At 35.6% G+C, this 27127-nt stretch overlaps 1 protein-coding gene and 1 long non-coding RNA gene across 7 annotated transcripts in view; one reads left to right on the top strand and one right to left on the bottom strand.

Annotated features, from left to right (window-relative positions):
* LOC136030967 (nuclear pore complex protein Nup155-like) overlaps positions 1-27127 on the bottom strand; it is an 88830-nt gene that overhangs the window by 21146 nt on the left and 40557 nt on the right. For 5 of the 6 annotated variants that reach the window (XM_065710112.1, XM_065710111.1, XM_065710114.1 and 2 more), the window contains 3 exons: positions 24750-25021; positions 12123-12397; positions 10473-10720 (listed from right to left, as the gene is read on the bottom strand). In XM_065710112.1, coding sequence (XP_065566184.1) covers positions 10473-10720; positions 12123-12397; positions 24750-25021 — 795 coding nt within the window. Of the gene's footprint in view, positions 1-5368; positions 5521-10472; positions 10721-12122; positions 12398-24749; positions 25022-27127 lie in introns of those variants that run through there. The other variant, XM_065710116.1, reaches the window with a different exon arrangement.
* LOC136030970 (uncharacterized) lies at positions 1456-26824 on the top strand. Its single transcript, XR_010618404.1, has 2 exons — positions 1456-1522; positions 26612-26824. It is a non-coding gene; the product is annotated as an uncharacterized LOC136030970 (long non-coding RNA).

The following is a 27127-nucleotide window of genomic DNA, read 5'->3' as shown; positions in this document are numbered from 1 at the left end:
AAATTTATTTAGTTCTGCTAAGTTTTTCTTTGAAAGCAGGGTCCTTTTAGCTATACAAATATCCATTTTTGTCGGCATACTCAATTATTTTTTTCAGCGAAAAGATTATTTTTTTTCTTGTAAACGTAAGAAGTTGAAATTTATCCAAGTTCCTCCGGTAAGGCTCTTGTATTTCGTTCTGTCTCACGCTTACATTTACGTAAGGTTTTACGCACGCAGGGTCATTAAGCCTTGCAGAACTTAGTGTGAAGAAGAGGGAGTAAGGACAAAACGGAATGTGAAGTGATCTTTATATCGACTGGGGTAGTTTGGCGGCAAGCTCTATACGTTTCAAACCGACATAACTAAGCCATAAACAAATATGAGGATACAATTTCTACCCATAGATACAGACACAACACAAACCGGAAATAATATCATCGGGCAGCGCACCTACCTTTTTGCACGTAGTTAGAAAAAATGTAACACAGACAAAACTTTTGCGAAAACCGCAGTGAGTCTGTTGGAAACAAGCAGCTTAGCACAATAACAATAAGAAATAATATATATGAACAATCGGCAGATTACAGAATTTACAAGCCTTTTCACAGAGGCTGCGAGGGCCATGTCATCCCTAGAGGCATAGTTATTGAACCCTTCAACTATGCTGAACCGTGAACCAAACGGTTATCTCAAAACTTCAAATGGAGAGGAGCGTGGGGGGCCAGTCACCCTCTAGTCTTTTTGATCGCATAAAAATGGCACTAGAACTTTTAACTTCCGTTCGGACGAGCCCCTTCCCGATTTTTTAGGACCCTTGTTCGATAAGATCCCCCTGTAGCATAAAGCCAATTCTTTTGTTGGGTTAATTGTTGCCAAAATTTCTTTTTTTTTGTTAGGGTTCCAATTACAATCGGGTCGAGTTGCTCCCGACTTTCGGCTCATTAGGAAGCACTGTTTGATTAATTAGGATTCGTTAGTCCCTGATTTTGCTCAACGCAAGAATGTACGCAGAAACGGGTTGCTGGATTCATCACGATAAGCGTCTAGTTTTCCCAGTTTTCCATATCTTTTATATGATTTACCTTTTTTCCATTCCCACCTTCTGTCTGAACCCTGCTTATATACCATGCCCAGCTTTGAATAAAGTTTCACAGTCCAATAATAGAGATAAGGATTCAGAGCTACGTATACAGGGTACTATTTTTTCATAACATAACTTCTTGGGTGGGGGGTTGAATGAAACAAAAACCTGCAACTTACAAGAGAAATACAATAGACTAAATCTAAAAAAAAATCTAGATAATCAGGAGAGCAATCCTCCCACTAGTCTTCTTAAAATTCCTACTCCCCACTCCCTGCAGTTTTGGCAAAGGATTACAAGTGTAGCCACATTAGCAACACAGCGTCATGAGAACTTGAAGCCAAACTCGTAAAAGAGCGAAATATTTTCAACGGGTACGGGACACAAACACTGTTATATGATAAGCAAACAGTTGTTTTTGTAGAAGTCATACATAAGTTTAAACTGGACCCATAAAAGGTACAATACTTTTAACATTAGGAGGTACAGTTAAAGCCAACTCTTTTATTATTTATTGCTTGAGTTAATGATGTATTGGATTGCAGTCCACAGGGTATTCATAGATCTGTGCTGATGCGAGTAATTTTTTTTTACCAAGGTCCCTAATCTACAACCAGGGGCAGGCATATATCAAGAAGAGCTTTCAAGGATCTGCATATAGTGTACTAGAAATGGTATGGTTATTGACAACAATAATTTATAGGATGCTTTCTAATGCCATTGAACTTTCCCGACACTTTCCTTAATAGAGATGAAAAATTATCACTGTTTACTGTGTTCTCTAAAACTGAAGGTTCTTTCATGCACACAGCAAAAATTATTTTGGCAGCGTCCTAGTATAAAATAACAGTATTTAAGATTTTTTTAAATTAAGTTGCGAAGCATTGTAAAAAAGATTGGGAAATGTCTAGCTACAAATAAAATTCGCATCAAGAAAAGCCGTTCAATAAAATGCTAAAAGAAATTGAATTTAACAAAGTGAGCCAACTTGAAAATTACAAGAATCGCTGTGCTAGATTTTACAAGAAGTATTTTTAACGAATATATTTACAAGAAGTATTATAATGGTTACTCTTGAGCCGGGTCGCTCCTTACTACAGTTCGTTACCACGAACTGTTTGATATCGTGAAAATTGCGACAGGTGATGCTAAAACTTAAAAGGCGAGAAAACACCTCTCAGGATTCAGGAACATGAAAATAGGTGATGATGAATATGGAAACTTTTAAGTCTCGTTTAAGTGGGGAAGGTGTTAATAATATAATTCTAGCAGCACGATTTATGATTAAATCTGCCAGATATCAGTCGTAGTGGAGTTTCTCCTTTAGGGCCGACTGATTGAGATAACAGTAGACGAAATTTGTATTTAGTAACAGGAACAAGAGCTATGGCACAAATATTATATTTTATTAAGGGACTTTAGTGCACAGGCTGGTACAAATATGGATAGACAGTATCCTAGCATAGGCTAATTTGGTGCAAGGAAGGAAAACAGCAGTGGAAATAGACTGCTACCATTTTATAGATTAACAGTCGAACTACAAGCAAATCAGTGTTCGGTTATAAAATGGGATATAACTTAACATTGTGCTCGCATGACTCTAAGATGGCTAATCTATTGATTACATTATTTTAAACAGATAAGCAGTGCTATTACTGATGTTATAAAGAATTATTATCTGCTGCAGTAGTATTTAAAGCCAACACAAAGCTGAAATTTAAAAATGGTAACTACTTTAGAGATGGGCATTCCTTGGACAGACTCCAGGATGATAATTAAACAAAAATAGTTTTCTTTTTTTATTTGGAAGTAAGGAGCAATAGCTGAAAATTAAAGGAATTGTTCCGTGAATAATTCTCAACCTCTCGCTCGAAATGCTAAAGTTTTTCGCACTTTAAAAAGCTTCTTATTCCAATCCGACGGCCCTTGCGCTTCAGCAGTTATTGTTAAAGAATCGGGTCAAAAGTCGAACTTTAGCGAAGATAGTGAGCAGTTAAGGCGGTGACAGTCCCCTCATCTACAGCATAATTTCTGTTTGTTTCTAAGTTTTACTGTTGGTCTTTACTTTCAGCTGAAAAGCCCGAGGTTTTAAATTTAATTTCTTATCATTTATCAATTCCTGCACAGAACTAACGAACAAACGATGAAGGGTACCGACCCCACAGACGCCCGATTTATAACAGTTAAATTGTATATATCTATAAGTGTAAATCATGGCTGCAGCAGTAACTGCAACCTAGTAAAGAGCGAACCACAGCCTATAGAAACCAAAAGTTAAAAAGACGTTTTTGAAAAAACTGCCCAGTGAGAAAAAATGCCATCTGGCACTGAATCATGAATGGTAGCTATTGCTTTGGTTAATCTTAAAATTAAAAGTTTATTGCGAACATAAATTTATGGCGATTTCGAAAAAGAGCCTGAAGCCCCTTGAAAACAGCGTCAGATCGAAATAAAAAAAAAATGTGTTATTGGAATCAGCATGGTCGAAAACCTTTGGTATGACAGTTACAGTCTTTCACCTAGAACAGCAAGGAAAATCAATTTTTTGTTTGGTAGCTCTGATGTGACTCTTTTTTTTTCTTTTTCTTTTTTTCACTTGGGCTAGCGAACGACCAAAGCATCATAGAGAGATGTTTAATGGCTCATTTGAACGGAAATTAAATTTGCTAGTGTCCTTTTTAAGTGACCAAAAAGATTGGAGGGCAACTAGCCACCTCTTCCCAAATCTATCCAATCAAAATTTTGAGATAGCCATTTTGTTCAACATAGTTCAAAGGTTCGATATATATGGTTTTGGTGATAATATGACTCTCAATAGTCCCTGTGGAAACGACTGCATGCTGTATCGGTATCGGACGTATTGATATTACGCGTATCGGCAGAGGCGCATTGGTATTGCGCGTATTGGTATCGCAGGTACACAGATTCTTAATAGCTCGTATAAAAGATACTGCTCATATCCACGTCCTTCCTATAAAGCTCACCATCAGAAAGTTCATAATGGTACTAAAAACGGTACTTTTGGTGGCGTGTCTCAAGTGGAACAGTTAGGGCTAACAGAACTTTTTAGAGTGACGTTTAATGGCTAATTTGAAAGTTATTGGTCATATCTACATAATTTTCACCAATTCTATCATCCGTAAGTGTGACACAGCACTAAAAACATCACTTTTGGTATCATTTCTTAAGTAGAAAGGCTTGGAAGTACAAAACGATATTATCATTGCAATAATTATGGTCCAAAACCCTTAACTGGAGGCTTGCACGAACACCTCCCGTATGTTCCTCCTCAAATCCTCCTTAATAAGCTACGGAATTAAGGTACAAGCACCAATATATCAAATTAGATTATTAGAGCTGTGGTTCTATTAGTGCATCGTTGGACTTCAAATTAGAGTGTCTTGCATACAATTCCTGCTTGTTTTTGTCCCGATTTTGTCCCTTCTATATAGTCATTACCAGATAATTTCACTATTTTGTAAACATGGTGCATTCATTTTTTAAAGCATGCCCCGGAAAGGTATTTTGTCAAGCATTTTATTCAAAAGGGAATAGAGGTCATCCAGTTCATGGTTTGCAACGACATTTTTAGTGGATAACTAAATCCATACCCCAACGAATGGCATAAATTTGTCAAAATCTCGTGGGGGAGGAAAAAGTTGGAGCCAGTTTCCTCAAATAACTTGGATCTGGTTTCTCAGTCATTTCCCAGCAAATGGCTGGAAAACCGGGATCTGAAGAAAAACTGAGGTCTGGGAGGGGCAGTTGCCCCCTATACCCCATAACAAATTAAACCCCTGACACCAACCCCTTGCCACTTCATGGTTAGAGAAGTGTAGGCACGTGGTTCTGGAACCGCTCAAAGTTGTATATCAAAAGAAGGATTACTTATTGTTATACTTACTTATTCAAATAATTTACTTGATAATCCCACCGTAATATCTCTCCATACGTAAGATTGTGTATCCAAAGAGGAAGAAAGACATAACGAAAACAGTTCTGTAGGAGAATTCAAGTAATTCTTTCCAAATTTTTTGAAATGAAAAAAAAACTTAGTTTATAATACCATTTATCGTAGCTACACAAGAAATTATCTTTTTTGAAATTTCGGTGCACTTCTAAGTCATGAGTGGCTTTTCTATATAGGAACAGGTCAAATAACTCCCTAAGCCTAAAGGCAAATTTCTGTTGGCCTAGCAAAATTTTCCACAAACATGTGGATATGCAAACCTGTCCGCTTAGTTAACCTTTTGTGTCGAAGCAACTCTCCTGGAGCTACTACATTTAATTTTTTAAATCAAAGAATTAAAAATCAAATTCTTTAAAAAAGAATACAAAAAGAAACGACACTATGTTTCGATGTTAATTTTTGTGAACACTAAACTTATTTTTTCCTTCAATTTTTGTACGGCTTCTTTGTTCAGCTGCTTAATAAGGGTTGAGGTGTCTTATCTCCCCTAAATTAGAGCTGATTTGAAATTATATAAAAGAATAAATTTCCACTGAAACTAAGGATGAATATCATAACTGAAACGAATATTAAACAAACAGAAATTATGCCGTTTAAATAAAAAAGATCGTGGAAGTATCTCTTCTAAATTAAATTTTTATCAAAAACGAGCAGATAAATTTTTAAAAAAACGAAGTTTTACCGAGGGAAGTGAAGAGCGACGTTGAAACTTAAAACGAACAAAATTATTGTTTCACAGCCTGTCTAACATATGTCAATAAAAATAGAGTGAATATAATCAAATGGTGATATTTCCCTACGTTTGTAGGATTACAGAAAATAAGCGCTTTACTGAAAACACAAAAGCCAAGTATAAAAAACATAAATATTTATTCAGGAGTCAAAAGTAAATACGTAGCCACACAGCAATCTGTAACACTTTTCATAGTCTTACAGGAGCTGTGATATCAGTAACTTTCAGTAGACAATTAAAATTATCTTAAATCTTACACATGAAAATAATATGTTTAAAGTCATTAAACAGCATACAAAATAATGGATTGATCTATCAGGTAAAATATATTGGTTTCACCTAATATTGCTCGAAATGAAGAACATATCAACCGTAATATGAACTCTGGAAATCCAGTTATTCCTCTCTAAAAAACCAGGAATTTCAAGTTGCGATATAAATTCTAAAGCGAGTCTGTATTCTTAATACTAATAAGATTCCTTCACTTCGAATTTGTCTACAAAAAAAAATCATGAAATGTCCTTTTCAGATCCAGAAGGACCGTCAACCATTGAACTGAGCTCATTATGCAGAAGTGATGCCAAATTAAACGAAAAAAAAGCAATAATCAAAAAATGCTTTACTTTTATACTGTTAAAACTGTGCTTCAATGGTTTACAGTTACCGTACCAAAACTCATATATTGTTTTGTGTTTTCAGTAAAGCGCTAGCTTTCTATAATCCTACAAAGATAGAGAAATATCACCAGTTGATTTATTTGTAATAGTTTTGTTGATATATGTTAGATAGGTATTGAAGGAATTATTTTTGTTCGTTTTAAGTTCTAACTTCGCTCTTTATCTCAATTGGAAAAACTTTGTTTTGTTCAATTATTTTATTTATTTAAAAATTAACGACGCTTCTTGACTACTATGGTCCCTACGTCGGCCCTGCATCGCATTCCTGCAGCGTGATTCGATCTCTGGGTCCCGTATTACCAAGCTAACGTCAAATCCACTGCGCCACCACAGGACTTGTTCAATTATTTGTTCGCAGTGCCCTGCTTTTTCAATTTTCTGCTGAAGAATTAAAATGTTGGACACTACCCTAATTGAAACTTTGGACAAAATATAGATTTTTAGTCACAATTTGCGATGAACAGTGGTTTTGTTGAAAAAGTCCTTTAAAATATTTTTTACTACAGAATTCCAGGTGGATGGAGAAAGATCTTTGTTCATAAGGATGGAAATTATGCGCCACTAAAGCCATCGCGACCTCTACGATAGGTTGACCAGATGTTTAAATATATCATATACGTATGTTTAAAAACATTTAAACATAGTATATAAACAGGAAAAGAAAAATATTACCATTCGAAATTACAAACAACAAAGATCTTTGCAGCACTACCTATCCCCTCCCCACCAAAGGCTAAAGATACCCCGCCTCATCTTTTCCACCTCTGTGCCGGTAGGCATGTGAATTTAATATTTAATGCTACACAGAAAAAGATATAACTATTATAACTATTATACCCCCCCCCCAACACTAAAACAAAGGCGTGGACCCGAAATATTTCCGGGATTCAAGAAATATTCGTCAGAAATGATGAATATTTTCCAATCTACCTTTTCCAAAACCAACTTTTCCACCTTTGACAAAATCATAGTTCAGTCATACAAAATGGAAGAAAACGCCACTTTTCCATGATAAAATCCTTTTTGACACTAAAAAGGTGCACTATAACTTTTAATTTCCGTTCGAATGAGGCTCCTCTTGATTTTCTGAAACCATCGGCTCAATACGATCACCCATGGATAAAGAAAAAACAACAACAAAATTCCACATTTTTGTGGAAGGGAGCTTGAAACCTCTATATAAAGGTTCTCTGATATGATGAATCTAATGACGTGATTTTCATTAAGCTCACTTTGGGGGTGTTACTCTTTCTTCGAAAATCTGACGATTTATTTTCAGACGCGTAGCTTTTGATGGGTAACATTAAGCTCAATGAATTTTATATATACGGAATCAGCACATAAAGCCAATTAAAATTGAGATACTAAAAACTAAGAGAAGTGACTAGAGATTTTAGTAAAAGTTGAATTAGACATATAATAAGAAAAGTGATAACAATAAATATGGAAATTGCAGTGACATTAGCTTGATTTCTATGTGAAGTTAATTGATACATGACGACACTTATTAAACTCTGAGACTCAGTGAATAAAATGTTCAGAGATGAGGAGAGTAGTTTTAAAAAAGGGAAAAGATACACTGTATCCAACTTGCCAGCGAGCTCAACAAAGGCGAAGGGAGAAAATGGTAGCAAACAGAAGGTAAAACTCTAGTACACTTAGATTATACAAAATGACTTGAGTGCACTAGAAAAAAAGTTAACAAAATTAACTCATTTTTGGAGGTTTTGAGAGTTCAATGTGATATAGGTTTAAAAATGTTAAGAAAAAGAAGTCAATTAAATAATAAAGAAATTAAAATAAAGGGAAAATGCTAGGTAGCAAGGAGATCGACGGGGTGGATATTTCTACTTACCTACGAAGCAGTTTCAGTAAGGATGGCAAGATATATTTTCGAACTATGACGAGGATACTGGAAGTTAGGCAGTAAAAGTTGTTGGGTATCCTTCCGAGACGATTGCGCTTCGAAAGCTTGAGGAAGATACGCTAGTTTTGACGACAAAAAATGACTTAATGACGACAATAAAAACACGGTTCGATACCTCTTTCTAGGACATTAATGAGAGACAGATTAAGATTGTTAGGCTAGGTTTTATCAATAATTATCGCCTGATTTACAGCAATTTATCCCAGGCTAAGCGAAATGTAGGACGTTGTCAAATGGATCGGTTAGTATCGTAAAAAAGGATATAGGAGGTATTAAAGACTGATCCAGAAGGATATAGGCGTAACTCTATTACCCTCATGCAATTTGGTGCTACAATAAGTAGTTGATACTAGTTACTTATATATATATATATATATATATATATATATATATATATATATATATATATATATATATATATATATATATATATATATATATATATATATATATATATATATATATATATATATATATATATATATATATATATATATATATATATATATATATATATATATATATATATATATATATATATATAAACTCTATAAATATTCGTGACAAGATTGTAAGGATAATGCCGAATATCTATATATATAAAAATAAGTTGTCTGTGGATCTGTGGATGGATCAGGTGACGTCATGTTTGTCCGCATATGACGTCTGAATTATTTCACACTAATACAAAATAAGAAAAAAAACTAAAAAAGGTAAAAACTACAAAAAAAACTAAAAAGAAAAAAAAACTAAAAAAAGGTAAAAAACTAAAAACTAAAAAAAACTGAAAAAACTAAAAAAAGGCAAAAACTACAAAAAAAACTAAAAACTAATAAAAAAACTAAAAAATCTAAAAAACTAAAAAAACTAAAAAAAGGTAAAAAACTAAAAAAAACTAAAAACTAAAAAAGAAAAAAACTAAAAAAAGGAAAAGACTGAAAAATAAAAGAGAAAAAGAAAACTAAAAAAATATGAATAAAAATACAAAAAAATAAAAAAGATAAAAACTACAAAAAAACTAAAAAGAAAAAACGAAAAAAAACTAAAAAAGCTAAAAAAATAAAAGAAGCAAAAATCTAAAGAAGGTAAAAACTACAAAAAAAAAGAAAGAAAACAAAATAAAAAAATCTAAAAAAGCTTAAAAACTAAAAAAAAACTGGACACCGGCACATAGGGAATATGAATGACGACACTCAAAGAGAAAGCGACCGGGACAAAAGGAATGTTCGATTAGCAATCAACAAAGCACCGGGACACAAATGACGACCGGGACACAGGGAGTATAAATGACGACCAGGATATAAGTAAAAAAACTAAAAAAACTAAAAAAAAGGTAAAAACTACAAAAAAACTAAAAAGAAAAAAAAAAGAAAAACTAATAAAAAAACTAAAAAATCTAAAAATCTAAATAAACTAAAAAAGAAAAAAAATAAAAAAGGAAAAAAATAAAGGAGAAAAACAAAACTAAAAAACGAATGTATATACAGACCGGGACACCGGGATACAAATGACGACCGGGACACAGGGAATATAAATGACGACCGGGACACAGGGACACAACTACAACGGGGACGCCGGGGGGCACAGGGGGATATAAATGACGACCGAGACACCGGGACACATGGAATATAAATGACGCCCGGGACACTCAAAGATAAATCACAGACTGGGACACCGGGACACAAATGACGACCGGGACACAGGGACAAAACTACAAAGGGGATGCCAGGGGGCACAAGGGGATATATAAATGACGATGGCGACACAGGGAATGGTAGATTAGCAATCACCATCAACAAAGCTCAAGGGCAATCATTAGAATCATGAGGTATAGATCTGAATACGGATTGTTTTCCCATGGACCATTATATGTTGCATTTTCAAGAGTCGGTAAACAATCTATTTATATGCACAGACAATGGGACAGCAAAGAATGTTGTATATTCGCAAGTTTTACGTAGTTAAAAACATATATATATATATATATATCTATATTCACAGGTGGGACATAGGGACACAACTACAATGGCGCGTAACTAATATGGCGCGTAACGACTTACGCGCGCGGGGGGGCTTGGGGGGGGGGCGCGAAGACGGCTTACCTGACTCGTGAGAATCACAAAATTTGCTGGTGGACGTGAATGCTGAACAACAACTGCTGGGGGTTCCATTTTTAGACCTCCAACAATCGAATTTCTAACACCGTCCAGCACTATATCACAAACACGACCATCCAATTGTTCAACACTGAACCCCTCTGTAAGTGTCTGCGAAAATGGAAACATGTCACTCGATGCGACCCAAATAGAATCGGTGTCATCCGCATGAGGTGAAGACAATATGGAAGTGCCTATGAAGACAAAAAAGAAGATAAGGTTCTAATAAGAAAAAAAAAATAATATAAACATTCCAAAACTTTATAGCAAGCTCTTCTTCTTTTTCTTGCCTTTAACCGAGTTTTTACACATATACATGATATAATGAAGTAATTATGCACGGATTGGCATATTTGACACCGTAAATACGGCTATTCAATCACACATAAACAACTCTTGTCTTTTTTCTTATGCATTTTTTTCTCAATTTGGCTGTGTTACCGGCAATTTACCTTCCTTGGACGACTAGACTCCTTAGAACCCATATTGAACTTACTAATAATCACTAATAATCGTTAATTCAGCAATAGGGCTAACCACTGCACAACTTCAGATGTTATTCATACCTAAAAGAAGATGTAAGTGCTACCAACTTGTTTTGTTGTTTCTCAATAAACATTGCGTAAAAGTAGATAGAGAATAAAGTTCATAACCGAGTTTAAGGATGTGCTTCTCTTGAAAAATTGATCAGTTCAAATTTTTTGACAACAAAGTTGTTAGAATGTCAAGATTAAATTGGGTTGACCAGCTGATGGCTTCCGTCAATATATTTAGACTTGTGCATTCCTGATCTCTTTTCTCATCTACTCAGTCAATTGATATTTGCTCACGAATATTGTTATCAAGTTCTACTATAAGAAATAAATGGAATTATGTGCTGAATCAAAGGGTATACCGAAGAAGAGAATTTAGTTTCCAACACGAACAAAAAAGTATACAAATAAATGAAAAAATAAAACCAAGTTTCAAGTTCAATCGGGTTTATTATAAAAAGAAAACGAAGTAAATTAACTTAAAAGACACGGCTCTGTGACACAATAGACACTGAGACCCATAAAGATTCTTCACTATCACGCAAAACGGCTCCCACTTCACTCCTAAAGACCGCCACGCTCCTCCTCTACAACTACTTTTTATTACCTTAGATACCGGGTTTACCTTAGCTTTTCTTTCAGAGAACTAGAAAAGGAAAGAATAGACCAGAAAAATAATCCTGGGTAAACAGTGCACAGAAGGTAGCCCGACAAGTATTAACAAACAAATAACAATAAAAAAAAAAACATAATGGAATGTACTATGCTCCATCCTCAACCCCCCCCCCCAAAAAAAAAAAGAAACAAAAAAAAACACTTAATATTTTCTCTTTCACGTTATGTTGATTATATTCAAATGGCTCAAAATTTGTCTCCCTAATCTATATATATTTGAAACTAAAGATATTTTGTATCTAATAAATAATCTTTATATACACTTTCTTATATTAAACTAATGAATAGCATTTCTTTCCGCTCTGCATCAGACAAAATGGGATTTTGCATAATATAATATTAGTTAACGTTCATGAAATTGAAATCTAAAGTTAAAATTGACACTTACCTTTACAATAGTAGCTAGCACGAACATTACTGGGCTTTTGAGAGGTAGAACTAACAGAAAAACCAGGTGGCAGTCGAATATGAGTTAAAGTGAGACCAGAATACCTCTGAACGGGACTAGTTAAAGGTGCCCCAATAATGGCGTTGAACGGCAAGCACGTAAAATACATTCTAACACCTGAGGTGCTAAAGGCAACAAGATTCAATTCAGGGGACTCACTTGATTCGATGAGTGATATACCAGCAAGAGGCCGAAAACAAGTTTTGTCAATTGTGCTGTAAAATCAAAATCACTTTATTTGTCAGAAATTAGAGGATTAACACGTTAACAAATAGCTCTTAGAAAATTCCATCGGCTATTTCAATGAGCTTTTTGCTTGATACCCCTCCCCTATCTTTTTCTGAATTCATCTTGAATAAAGGGTCATTCATTTAGCGAATGAAGTGCAACTGAATAAATAAACAATGTCTGAGAAAACAAATAATCACAAAGAAGAGGGAAACGAGGACAATAATCAGCCAGAAAAAAACAAAACAAACAATTGTACAAATATTTCAATTGATACCTCCGCTCAACCATTCTCAGTGCAGAATAATAAAAAAATGCAGAAAAAAGTCCAAAGGACAATAGAACATATCTCAGAATAAACACTGAAACTAAAATAAGGACCCTTTCGAGGTAGCAATGAAAGGGTAACTGAATAAAAAATACAAAACTGAATGGCATTTCACAATTTCATTTTATGTAAAGCAACAAATAAGTATAAACAAATGTACTATTGTATTTATAAAATGGCTCATGTCGTACCCTTAGAGCACAAGTCTGTAAACAAATATAACTTGGAACATATTTCTGTTATTCCTTTATCCTACCAACTGCACTTCTAAATGATTACCATTACTGTTTGTCAGCCCTACTTAAACGTGTGTTTAAATTTTCTCAGTTCAGTAAAATTGACAAGTATTTTTTTTTTCAATATTTTCTTTTTAGTCTCCCAAGTCCTCTCAATCTTCTTTCTATGCCGTTCTTTGAAATCCATTGAAGTTTTGCTCAAATACCTAAACTACTTTCTTAAAAATATTAAAGAAAGTGGTGTCCGTTAATCGATTATTTGCCCAATGGGTTAAAAGCTTTGAAATACTATATTATTATTATTGTTCTTTTTAATTGGTTAGCTTTTGTCATGAATAATTTTTCTTGAGCATAGCAGTATCATTTTTAGTCTCATAAAAGTGTCACTTCAAGTGTTTCTCTTTTTACACCATAAGTCCGTGATTTTGGCAACAGGATTGCAACATGGAAAAAAATACGATAAATAGAAGGCAATAGATCGTCATATCTTCCTCCTTCTTAAAAACGAAACACACTTAAGTTTAATATAGGCTTGGCAAGGTACCTTCTTTCACTGGCGTCCCTTATTTTTTTTGGAGGGGGGGTAGGAGGGAAACCATAAAAATTTCTTCCTAGAGTGGGGGAGGGAGCCAAAGGTTGAAAAGAATAAGGATGATACTTATTTATTTTGATGGTCTTCTAAGATTAACAGCCTAATGGCCCCTTACCTCCAACTTTGGAGTAGGACACTCCTTCTTCGCTTAATGCAATATTACAATTTCTGCTCTGGTAAGACTTAACATTGGCTACCTTGGCTACATAGGTCTACTTTTGCAGTATTAGCAGAGTTTCTAATAAGTTTTCTTCTTAAATTAAATTCTCAAAGGTGTTTTCTATAGGGTGTTGGCTTGTGAGATGTTTCAAACAGGCTAAATTGGCTACTTAGGTCTACTTTTGCAGTATTAGCAGAGTTTCTAATAAGTTTTCTTCTTAATTTAAATTCTCAGAGATGTTTTCTATAGGGTGTTGGCTTGTAAGATGTTTCAAACAGGCTAAATTGGCTACTTAGGTCTACTTTTGCAGTACCAGCAGAGTTTCTAATAAGTTTACTTCTTCATTTATATTCTCAAAGGTGTTTTCTATAGGGTGTTGGCTTGTGAGATGTTTCAAACAGGCTAAATTGGCTACTTAGGTCTACTTTTGCAGTATTAGCAGAGTTTCTAATAAGTTTTCTTCTTAAATTAAATTCTCAAAGGTGTTTTATATAGGGTGTTGGCTTGTGAGATGTTTCAAACAGGATAAATTGGCTACTTAGGTCTACTTTTGCAGTATTAGCAGAGTTTCTAATAAGTTTCCTTCTTAATTTAAATTCTCAAAGGTGTTTTCTATAGGGTGTTGGCTTGTGAGGTGTTGCAATCAGGCCAAATGGGCTATGTATTAGTTAATTATTAGTTAACATGCTAGGTTTTGGTAGAGGACAATAAAGCTTTTTTGTGTTTTCTTTATTTTAGGGTATAAATTAAAAGGAAAGTTATACTTTATTACAATTATTAATTAGTTGCAATAGTTAGTTAATTATTAGTTTGCATTCTAGGTTTTAGCAGAGGACAACAGAGCTTGTATATGTTATTTTTGTCCTTTACTTTATAGTCTAAATTAAAGTAATGTTGCAATTTACTGCAACCATTTATTAGTTGCATTAGTTAGTTAATTATTAGATAATCATGCTAGGTTTTGGTAGAGGACAACAGATAGGGGAATGCCCTAGAGATAGGTAGAGTAGCTCCATAGGAGGCTTAGACCAAGTAGGACCTTGTCCCAGGGGGGTCCATAATAGAAACTGGGAAACCCTCCCCTGGGGGTCGTAATTACAGGTGGAGGAAGAAGAAGGCCCCTTAAATGTACACTCAAGAGGGTCCACTGCCGTGTTCACACGTCAGATGAGTTACAAACCTTCTCTCCAGTAATGGGTTAAATTGCATGGTGATGCAGAACACCATCGTGGGAGGATCCTCTATAGGAGGAAAACTGCGACAGGGCGTAAGATCCAGATTTATGGACAACGGCCTCTGTAAAGGGCTGCCTCGACCCTTTCGGAGTACCTGCAAGACTGGGAAACTTGCGGTCAATTTTTCCAACTTGAGGAGTGGCGCCCCTCGAGGAAATTATAGCTTAGTAAACAACACAGCACTCGTACGGTATTCTGATTATTGGATATTTGTCTGGGCTTGGTTTGTTTTGATGGGCGTTTTCAGGCTGAAAAACCTCTTCCTAGCTAATTTATCAACTATGGGCTGCCTCCCCCTAGTAGCATAATATTTGTAGGCATTAATATATAATGAGTCAGAGGTAATAGACTTGGGACTGTCTGTGCAGGATTTCGACTCTTGTTAATAGAAGATCATCGCCAAGTGCTGAAAACCATGTTGTGACCAAGATGGGCCCAGGATTGCACAAAGCCTCCAACTTACTGGAGGTCCCAGGGACTTCTTGCAGTCCGGTTCTAAGCCGGCTTAAGTGATTCGGTGTAGACTTGAGAAGATATGTTGGTCCCCATCCTGCACTGGTATCCGGGATCACTGCTTTTCTTGAGGCCAAAATAATTTAAAAGATTTAAAGAACATGAAAATTGGAACTTGGAATGTTACGACGTTAAAAAATGACTATCGCATCGACATTTTGACTGACGAATTCAGACGGTTTGAACTGGATTTTTAGGAGTTTCAGAAACTCATATCCCAGGGGTAGGAAGCATGAAATTAGGTGACATAGAATTTGTTTACTCAGGCAGGAAGGACGGGGCACATAGACAGGAAGTAGGGCTCATGATGAATAAGGAAGCTGCTAAGTCTTGTTTAGGCTGGGAAGGTATTAATAACAGAATACTAATTGTTCATTTAATGACTAAAAAGTTCAGGGTATCAGTTATAGTAGTATATGCCCCCCTTGAACCAACTGATGGAGATATTAGTGACTCAGATGAATTTTACTTACAGTTACAGGAGCAAATAGACAGGGTACCAGGTAGAAATATGGTGTTTTTGCTAGGAGATTTTAATGCCCAGGTTGGTAGAAATAGGGATAGATGGTATCCTAGCCTAGGTAAATTTAGTATAGGAAAAGAAAACAGTAATGGCTATAGGCTTTTGCAATTTTGTAGGTATGACAACCTAGTTATAACCAATACGGTGTTTGGTCACAAAATGGCCCATAAGTTGACATGGTATTCACGTGATGATAAGACAGCAAACCTTATTGATTATGTTATTGTAAACAGAAGACTAGCAGGATAAATACAAGGTACTAGGGTGTATATGAGTGCTAGGGTGTATATGATCACCATCTAGTAGTGTCTAAGGTTAATTTAAAGCTGAAATTTCGGAAGGGTAACTCCCTCCCGGAAAGTTATGATGTTGGTAGACTTCAGGATGAAAATTTGAGAAAAAAATTCCAGGAACAGTTGAATACTAAACTTGAGAGTTTAAAATTTGACAATGTGGAAGATGGATGGAATAATTCCAGTAAAACAATTTGCGAAGTTGCTGATGGTGTCCTAGGGAAGAGTGTCAAGACTGCAACTAGGAATATTAGTGAAACAGCTTTAGGTTTAATAGAGAGTAGACGTTTTTGTATAAGAATTATCGGAGTGATAGGTCGTATGAAAACAAAAGGAATGTAAAGAAAGTGGAGAAAGCATTAAAATATGAACTACGGAGATGTGAAGTGGAGGCCATGGATAAAATTGCTGAGCATCTGGAAGATACGGCTAGACGGCATAATAGTAAAATATTATACTGACATGTTAATAAATTGAAAGGGAGTAGCCAATCCGGACTAGTCCCAGTTAAAGATCGAAATTGGGCCACAATTAGTGATGAGGAAAAAGTTAAAGAAAGATGGGTGGAAAATTTTGAGAATCTAAACCGAGATACAGTTGCAGGAAAAGATATAGATGAAAATGAAAAAGTTTGTGATACCTTGGATGTGAAGGAAGATTTGTTTAGTGAGGAAGAATTAGCGACAGTACTAAGAGGATTAAAAAATAATAAGGCCCCAGGTGCTGATAGTATGATTAATGAGTTTCTTAAACATGGTGGCTCTGAGGTTAGGAATAAGCTACTGAAGATTATGAACATGATTTTTGAAAAAGGGTAAGTACCCAATAATTTTAGGAAAACCTTAATTAAACCACTGTATAAGAAAGGTGATAAGAGTGAGTGTCATAATTATCGAGGCATTAGTCTGGTCTCTGTAGGTAGCAAATTACTGAGTAATATGATACTTTTTAGACTGAGACATGCTGTAGACAAAGTTTTAAGGGAAGAACAATGCTGTTTTAGAAAAGGTAGAGGATGTGTCGACCATGTTTTCACTCTTAGGTTAATAATTGAGAAGTCCCTTTGTTGTCCAACACCTTTGGTCCTCACTTTTATCGATTATGAGCAAGCTTTCGATTCTGTTGATAGAAGAGCGTTAACAAAGGTCTTATCGTTATATGGTATACCAGAAAAATACATTAAAGTGATTTGTGCTATGTACGAGAATAATACTGCTGCGGTTAAGGTAGGAAATGAGGTTAGCAACTGGTTTTGTATTAAATCAGGAGTTAAGCAGGGTTGTGTTCTATCCCCCTTTATATGGATCATTTTGATGGACTTCGTCTTAAGGAGCACAGGAAAGGTAATTGGAGACCACGGAATCAAATGGGGAGGAAGAACCCTCCTGGACTTAGATTATTCTGATGATTTAAGCATATTAGATGAAAGTGTGAGCAAAATGAATGAATTTTTAGAGGTTTTGCGAGTTCAGGGTGCTAAAATACGCTTGAAAATTAATGTTAAGAAGACTAAGTCACTAAGGCTAGGAATAAGTGAAGATGAACAGGTGACATTAGGTAACGAAAAGATTGATCAGGTTAGGAGCTTCAGTTACCTTGATAGTATTATTTGTAAAGATGGTGGGAGCAGGGAAGATGTTAAAAGTAGAATAGATAAGGCTCAGGGTGTTTTTTTACAGTTAAATAAAGTTTGGTAGAATAGAAAGATAAGTCTACAAACCAACATTAGAATATTGGAAGCTACAGTGATGACAGTGGTCAAATATGGCTCTGAAGCATGGGCACTCCGAAAAGCAGATGAAAATTTACTAGATGTTTTCCAGAGAAATTGCCTACGGATTGTTCTGGGTACCCGGCAGACTGACCGTATTTCAAACAGTAGGTTGTATGAAAAGTGTGGTTCAATCCCGCTTTCTGGGGCTATAATGAAAGAAAGGTTGAGATGGCTAGGCCACGTTCTACGGATGAAGGATGACAGATTACCGAAGATTGTCCTTTTTGGCCAACCGTCTGGGGCTACACGGAAAGCAGGTCGTCCTTACCTGGGTTGGGAGGATGTCTTAAATAAAGATTTAAAGGAAATGGGAACTTCCTGGAAGGGTGTAAAGAGGGAGGCTTTAAATAGATTAGGTTGGAGGAGGAGCGTGCGTAGCTGTGTTGGCCTCAGGCGGCTTGGTGCTGCAGTAAGTTATTAGTAGTAGTAGTAAGACTTAACACAGAACGACTTGGTTTCCCAGGATTTACCCACGTATCTTATGGTGGAACTTATGACGACCCTAATACAGCCAGAATCTTGAAGATTTCAAAACATAAGCTTCTGTGTTTTTAAAAGACTAATAATAAATAAAATTTAAAATACTAAGCCACTAAAGTATTTTGTATTTTTTCTCAGCTACATAAATCACGAAAACGAAGCGGAAAAAAAAAGAAAAAAAAAGTTTTGTGTATAGGTGCATACACTAATTAAAGTCCAAATTTAAGGTTTTAATAGCAATTATCAAGGGAAAAAAGAGACACAGAAAATAAACAATAATCTAAACATAGACACGCACTAGAAAATTGATCGTCATATTGGATTGCTTAAAAACCACAACTGTATTTCACATACATAGATTTTTTAATAAACTTTTATTATAACAAATATTCTTTTTTTTTTGTCAGAGAGTTTGGGCTTTTTTATTTTCAATTACGGTTACCATAATCTTCTTTTTTTATTTTCTCTTTTTCAGTTGAAAAAGGCTTCTGGACATGAGGTTTATTACTGTGTGCAAGAAGGAAAATCCCCAGTTTTTACAGTTTTAATTAAAAGTTCATATGTTATCATATTTTTCGGAAAGAGAGAATATTTATTGCAAGAAAATAATAATAAAAAATACAAAATGAAAATTTTCCTATAAACCAGATTACTTTCGCAACCATCTGAAAGACTACAGAACATTAAAAATGTTAATAGATTGTCCTCGCTTCGAAAACAAGAGCTAAGAGCTCATATGGCACTAGTGACGAGGTTGGAAGACCCAAGAGCTCATATGGTATGAGCTCTAACAAAATTCTAATAATCAATAGATTGCTTTAAAAGGAAAATCAGAGGGTTAATGCCGATCGGGATATAGGTAAGAGCTCTGAGTCACGAGGTTCTTCTAAATATCAAAATTCATTAAGATCCGATCACCCACTCGTAAGTTAAAAATACCTCAATATTTCTAATTTTTTTCTCTCCCTTCAGCCCCCCAGATGGTCGAATCAGGGAAAACGACTTTATCAAGTCAATCTGTGCAACTGCCTGACATGTCTACCAATTTTCATCGTCCTAGCACGTCCAGAAGCACCAAACTCGCCAAAGCACTGAACCCCACCACCTAACTCCACCAAAGAGAGCGGATCCAGTCCGGTTACGTCAATCACGTATCTAGGATATTTATAAGCATTGTCCAAGATTTCCGGTTTCTCCCTCCAACTCCCCCCAATGTCAAAAGATCTGTTCGGGATTTGAAATAAGAGCTCTGAGACATGAGTTCCTTCTAAATATCATATTTCATTAAGATCTAACTTTATCTTAACTTGAACTTGATAACTTGTGCTTATTCTTCCCATCAAGTCTCATCCCGATCTCTCCACTCTAAGGATTTTCCAAGATTTCTGGTTTCCAAGATTTCTGTTTCCCCGCCCCGACCCTTTATGTCCCCAGATCCGATTCGAATTGAAAACAGACCATCTGAGACATAAGATTCTTCTATATATCAAGTTTCATTAAGATCCGATCACAAATTCGTAAGATACCTCGATTTTCACGTTTTCCAAGAATTCCGGTTTCCCCCTCCAACTTCCTTCAGTATCACCGGGTCTGGTCGAGATTTAAAATAAGAGTTCTAGAACACAAGATCCTTCTAGATATCAAATTTCATTAAGATCTGATCACCTGTTCGTAAGTTACAAATACCTCATTTTTTCTAATTTTTCCGAACTATTCCCCCCCCCCAGCTCCACCAAAGAGAGTGGATCCGGTCCGGTTATGTCAGTCACCTATCTTGGACTTGTTGTTGTTCTTTCCACCAAGTTTCATCCCGATCTCTCCGCTTTGAGCGTTTTCCAAGTTTCGAGCTCCTTCTAAATATGAAATTTCATTAAGATACGATCACTCTTTCGTAAGTCAACCCTCCCGTTTTCCAAGATTTGGGGAGGGTTAATTATTTTTAGAATTGACCCTCCCCCCAACTCCCCCAAAGAGAGCAGATCCGTTCCGGATATGTCAATCCCGTATCTAGGACTTGGGCTTTACTTTCTCACCAAGTTTCATCCCAATCCCTCCACTCTAAGCGTTTTCCAAGATTTTACGTTCCGACCCCCCAACTTCCCCTTCACTGGATCCGGTCGGGGTTTAAAATAAGATCTCTGAGACACGATGTCCTTCTAAACATCAAATTTCATCAAGATCCGATCACTCCTTCGTAAGTTAAAAATGCCTCATTTTTTTATTTTTCAGAATTAACCCTCCTCTCCCAACTCCCCCAAAGAGAGCGGATCCGCTCCGATTATTTCAATCACGTATCTAGGACTTATGATTATTTTTACCACCAAGTTTCATCCCGATCCCTCCACTCTAAGCATTTTCCAAGATTTTAGATCCCCCCCAGCTCCCCCTAAAGTCACAACGGGAACGGAGCAGATCCGTTCCCATTTTGTCAATCACGTATCTAGGACTTCTGCTTATTTTCCCACCAAGTTTCATCCTGATCCTTCCACTCTAAGCGTTTTCCATGATTTTAGGTCCCCCCCCCCAACTTCCCCTTCACCGGATCCTGTCGAGATTTAAAATAAGAGCTCTGATATACGATATCCTACTAAACATCAAATTTAATTAAGATCCGATCACTCCTTCGTAAGTTAAAAATACCTAATTTTTTTATTTTTCAGAATAAACCCTCCTCCCCGAACTCCCCCAAAGAGAGCGGATCCGTTCCAGTTATTTCAATCATGTATCTAGGACTAATGATTATTTTTACCATCAAGATTCATCCCGATCCCTCCACTCTAAGCGTTTTCCAAGATTTTAGGTCCCCCCCCCCAACTCCCCCCAAAGTCACCAGATCCGGTCGAGATTTAAAATAAGAGCACTAAGACACAATATCCTTCCAAAAATCAAATTTCATTAAGATCCTATCACGCCTTCGTAAGTTAAAAACACCTCATTTTTTCTACTTTTTCAGAATTAACCCTGCCCGCAACTCCCCCAAAGAGAGCAAATTCATTCCGGTTATGTCTATCACGTATCTAGGACTTGTGCTTATTTTTCCCACCAAGTTTTATCCCGATCCCTCAACTCTAAGCGTTTTCCGAGATTTTAGGTTCCCCCTCAATCTCCCCCAATGTCACCGGATCCAGTCGGGATTTAAAATAAGAGCTATGAGACACGATATTCTTCTAAACTTCAAATTTCATTAAGATCCGATCACTCCTTCGTAAGTTAAAAAAACCTCATTTTTCTAATTTTCAGAATTAACCCCCCCCTCAACTCCCCCAAACAGAGCAGATCCGTTCCGGTTATGTTAATCACGTATCTAGGACTTCTGCTTATTTTTCCCACCAAGTTTCATCCCGATCCCTCCATTATAAGCGTTTTCCAAGATTTTAGGTCCCCCCCCCAACTCCCCCCAATGTTCCCGGATCTCTTCGGGATTTAAAATAAGAGCTCTGAGACACGATATCGTTCCAAACACTAAATTTCCTTATGATCCCATCACACGTTCGTAAGTTAAAAATACTTCATTTTTTCTATTTTTTCTAACCGACCCCCCCCCCACCAGATGGTCAAATCGCAAAAACTATTATTTCTAATTTAATCTGGTCCGGTCCCTGATACGCCTACCAAATTTCATTGTCCTAGCTTACCTGGAAGTGCCTAAAGTAGCAAAACCGGGACAGACGGACCGAGAAAATTTGCGATCACTATGTCACTTGGTTAATACGAAGTGCCATAAAAACGCAAGAAGATAATTTGTTAAACCACATTGGCCTGTCATAATAACCATATGAACTGCCATCGACGGATACTAACGAACAGTTGTTATGTAGCTGTTCGTTAGTATCCGTCAATCGCACATTATTGTTGTTAAGTATTTTATTTTAATTCTTTTAATTTTTGGTCTTTTAATGAATTTTATTTAATTTTTGGCGGTTTTTTTTTTTTCATTGGTTCTGTTGTACTTTCCACGTTTGTTTTTTGGTTTTTGCTTTTTCCTTGATCATATTATTTCGCGCTGAAGAAGAGAGGCGGTTGTTCTCTCGAAATATTCGCTTTCTGTATTTTCTTCAGTATTTTCATTTGGCCTTTAAAAACCCCATTTTTGATCGTTTTCTTTCTTTATGTAAAAACGGCAGAGAGAACCAAAGTAAAAAAAAAAATCCCGCCTGAAACCTTTCTTCATGCTAAAAATAAAGACAGATCATAGGTCATACCCAACAATACAGTGGTTTTTCGGCAAACCTCATAATTTTGGGCTATTAGCCTCTTGGATAATAGCATAAGGAATAAACTGCCACATGGAAGGAAAAACACAGCGAATCAAAAATACAGACCATGCAGACCTCCGAATTGGTTTTCTGATTAATGAAGACTTTTTTGTTCAGATTTTGTTCAGGCCAATAAAACTTTAAAGTGCATTTTAATGACGTACATCATACGGACAAAAAATTCAGGGCCAGAAAGGGGTTAAGTTTTAGTTCTATAATAACTATTCCTCAGCAAATACCGATTATCACAATTTTTTAGAACCTGAACCTCCAAATACTGAAGGGAAAGTAGTAACTTTGGATGTTTCCGAAAAAATATAGCCACATGGAACAAAACCAATCAAATGCTTTTTTTATTAATTGAAGCATATTAGATACGAAAAATATTTCTTTTTTTTTAAGAATCCGCATATTCCGAGCGATTTCGAATGATCTACACTTTATGTAACTTGAAAAACTATAAATCTCGTCCATTATTATCTGAATATATTTTATAGAATCTATACACTCAACACGGAAAGATCCAACACCAATCTCATTGAATCAAGGTTAATAATTCGGTAATTTAAAAAATATTAACAAATTAAACTTCATGTAATTTAGCTTCACATGATTGACCTTTCTATTCATGCTATATTATTCACTGTTAAAGCTAATAATTCATTTTCTATTTCTGCTGCCACCTTCGGGCATACGTCAGCCGCTAATAGATTTAGAGCGTGATTAGGGTTCTCCTGTTAGGATACCTCCGAATTCTGAAAGAAGCCGGCCAAGGGCTATGTAAATGACATTAATATATAATGCACACAACAGTGGTCCCTGTGGGTCTCCATATATTTTAAATAATGAACCGTTAATGGACCTTGCCTTTGCCCACTAAAATCATAATAGAGGAATAAACCCTTAATATGGAAATCAAAAAGTCACAACGCATTCTCACAAATGCCATCATTTTCCAAGTTTTTCAATAGGATCTGGTTATCACAAGCATCAAATGCCTTCAATATACCAAAAAATTCATTTTAATTATTAATGAGGAGGCATCGTGGGCCCAAAAATTGATTTAACTACACAAACAATTGGGCGTCACTTGAAATAGATTTCCAATATTTTAAACTTAACGAGTAAATTATTTCAAATTGAATTTACTAAAATAGTCTAAAGTCAAAACGAAATTATTGTTTCACTACGCCCTTTTTTTTCATGAAATTACAAAAAAAAATAAAAGAAAAAAAAAAAAAAAATGAGACGCATACACACGTCTCAATATTTCGTCATCAGAGAATGACCAGAATATGCTAGCTTAGTATTTTTTTTAGCTTAAGTAATCATCCTAACCGATCTTATTGGGATAACTACGTTCCATTATCTTATGGCTGTCATTAAATCCCTCTAGAGGCAATTTTTAAGCGTATCATCAGTCTACTTAGCTAGAAATTATTCTGACTTTACACTCAATTCACTCTTGATTTAGTGACCCAGTCGTCATGCACTCTCTGGTGTAAAATTTCAAAATCCCATCATTTCCGGAGAGGTAATAAAAGGGAATTTTATGAACGATGTGGCATTCATAGATAAGCCGTTACCATAGCCTTGAAATTATTAGGTAAAAAAGAGGTTTCCAAATACATGATGTGAGGCTCAACCGCAAGAGCCCACAAATAAAAAAAATACAATGGAAATCGGCTTATTTATACAAATGATTTTTTGGACCAAATAATAAAGTCTAAGGTAGAATAGATTCTTCTGAATTTGTATGAAGGAATACATTTAACTTTCGGAAACAAAATCATATACTAGACATTATCATCCCTGGCAATTTATACCAAACGTGACTACAAACGCAACAAGAAAACATCCTTAAGAATTACTTTAATACCCATCTAATATCTAGCCTACTATTTATCCCCCACCATAAAGTAAATGATTATAATAAATCAAAAATTTACCTCACGATATTGTGAGCAGCATCAGCAATATTTTGCAGGGTCATATACGCAACACGACTGACCGAGCTTCCATTTTCTCCAAGATCAAACAAAACTAGTGTGCCTTTATCTGACCTTGTATATAAAAGACGACGACTCTCGTCAATAACTATCTGCACAATTGGTTCATCTTCGTAGAAAGCAGCGTTGATAAAGGAAGGCAACAGAAATGAAATTGCGCTTCGTGAATGATTAATTTTCTTACACCGACGGCTGAACCATCCACTGTCAGACTACGAAAAGGAATGTTATGTAATATTAAAAGAAGAAAAAAGAATGCACTTCATACTTAAGCAAAGGTGATTACTTTCCATCCTTTGAAGGTTAAGGCGATTTGAAGAAGTTAGGTCGATACTTGCTAGCGTACTTTTTTTCTTTTAAATCGAAACTATCTTATGAGATACTGAAATTCTTTAGTAATATATTGGCAAGTGAACGATTAAACTATATAATTGGCAAGGCAATTAAACGGTTCGGCATTTATTAAGGCAGGATTTGCACAGTCGATAATCACTTGACGGCATGTCACTAGTCCTAGGAATTAGATAATTGCCAATAGTTGGGTTATGAGTCCATGCAATAGAACTCAGAATATACGACAGAAAATGCCAACAAACGGGAGACTTTGCCAGTAAAATTCAGAAAAAGAAAATTATCAGTAATATTTCGCTGCATAAGCAGCCAGGCCTTTTCAGTGTCAATAAAAAGAATGGCATAGAAAAAAAAAGGTAATTCAAAGTAATGCGGACTTGAAAGAAGACAATAAATAAGATAAATTCTAAAGCAACGAGAAACTAAAAGAAAACGATTCCCAAAACGAAACTAGAACTAAAAAAAGAATTGCAGATATACAATTGAGTGCCTTCTATCCAATCTAGAACGTTACTAAAATTTTCAATTAAAAACAATTTACATGAAAGATAACTTATTAATTCTATAACAAAATAACCCCTGATTAGCTATTATCAGATAAGTATTCCATAACAGAATCAACAGGTCCATTTTCCTTGTTCTATTAAATTGAAGACTAATTCTAGCTACAGTTTTACTCGGTCCCTCTACTGAGTCACTCGGTTTTATATATAGATTTATTATCTGATTTAGTTTTTGCACAGTATTCTCTTAATTCTTCGTTATTTTTTTCTAATCTAGTACGAATTATTTTTATATTTTAGCTTTTGCTAGTTATTGTTCTTTGTCATTTGCGCAATTTGGTGCCTTGTTTATGCAGTCAAAACTTTCCCCCATATAGGCGACCGTCTATTTCCGAACATTCCATTGTCGAATAACTGACAATTTCGAACACTAGAAGTTTAGAAAAATTAAAATAGAAAGAACTCAAGTACACACTGAGATTGAAAAAAAAAAAAAACAACACAATGTATCTCATAACTACCCTTGATAAGTATTTAACGTGAACACCTGAAAGGAATTAAATATATCTCGTTAACTTGATTACGTATAAAGATTTATAAATAAATCTTCTTAAATACAGTGTTTGGTACATATGGTCTTACTTCCCTCCACTTTCGATCAGTTCGACATTCAAACCTGTTTCAAAACAAATCATGTTCGACATTGGAGGGCCAGGTTTTACTTCCCTCCACTGTCGATCAGTTTGAAATTCAGATATGTTTCAGAATCAATCATGTTCGACCGTAGAGGGCCATCTTTAGACTTTTTGCTCTGAGGTTTACTGGCTAACTTCTCTCTAGCCCGAACTTGTCTTTTCTCTTACTTTTTTTTTGGTATTGTCATGCTTGGTTATTTAAGGTTAAATTAACAGACGAAGAACGACCAATGATATTTAACTTAATTTTCAGAATATGCCGTGGTTACAATCAGAAGCTTCGACAGTCTATACCATGTGGCACCTATCATGCTTAGAGGCTGGAGGTGGGATTATTTGTCAATTTTTGGCAGGCCAAAGCCAATCCCAGCAGCACCTATGTCCTAAATTGTACATGCATTACAAAGTAATCAATTTTGTTTGATGAAAGTGGCTTAAAAATTAAAATTCAGTTTTCTTTTTGTTCTTTTTTTTCAAGTGCGCTTGAATATCTAGTTGTCGAATTGATAAAATCAAAATTCCAAACGTGTTGCAGCTTCGTGTCCATCAGCCAGCGTTATTTTTCAAATAGTAAGTACAGTAAATCCTGAGCAGTATTACTGAGCATTCGTCATTTTTTTCTTTTTTAACACTAAATCGCCTTGTCCCCTTTAATTTCCCCAACATTAGGAAGATGAAGCCTCAGAGAAGAGGAATACAAATAGAATAGGTTTTATTCTCAGGAACATAGGTTTCGGTGTCTGTGATGACCTTCCAAAATCTGTAGCAA

This window comes from Artemia franciscana, chromosome 9 (genome assembly GCF_032884065.1).
Source record: "Artemia franciscana chromosome 9, ASM3288406v1, whole genome shotgun sequence".
Taxonomy (NCBI): Eukaryota; Metazoa; Arthropoda; class Branchiopoda; order Anostraca; family Artemiidae; genus Artemia; species Artemia franciscana.
Note: the sequence above shows the minus strand (reverse complement) of the source record. Positions and strands in the feature narration are given on the sequence as shown.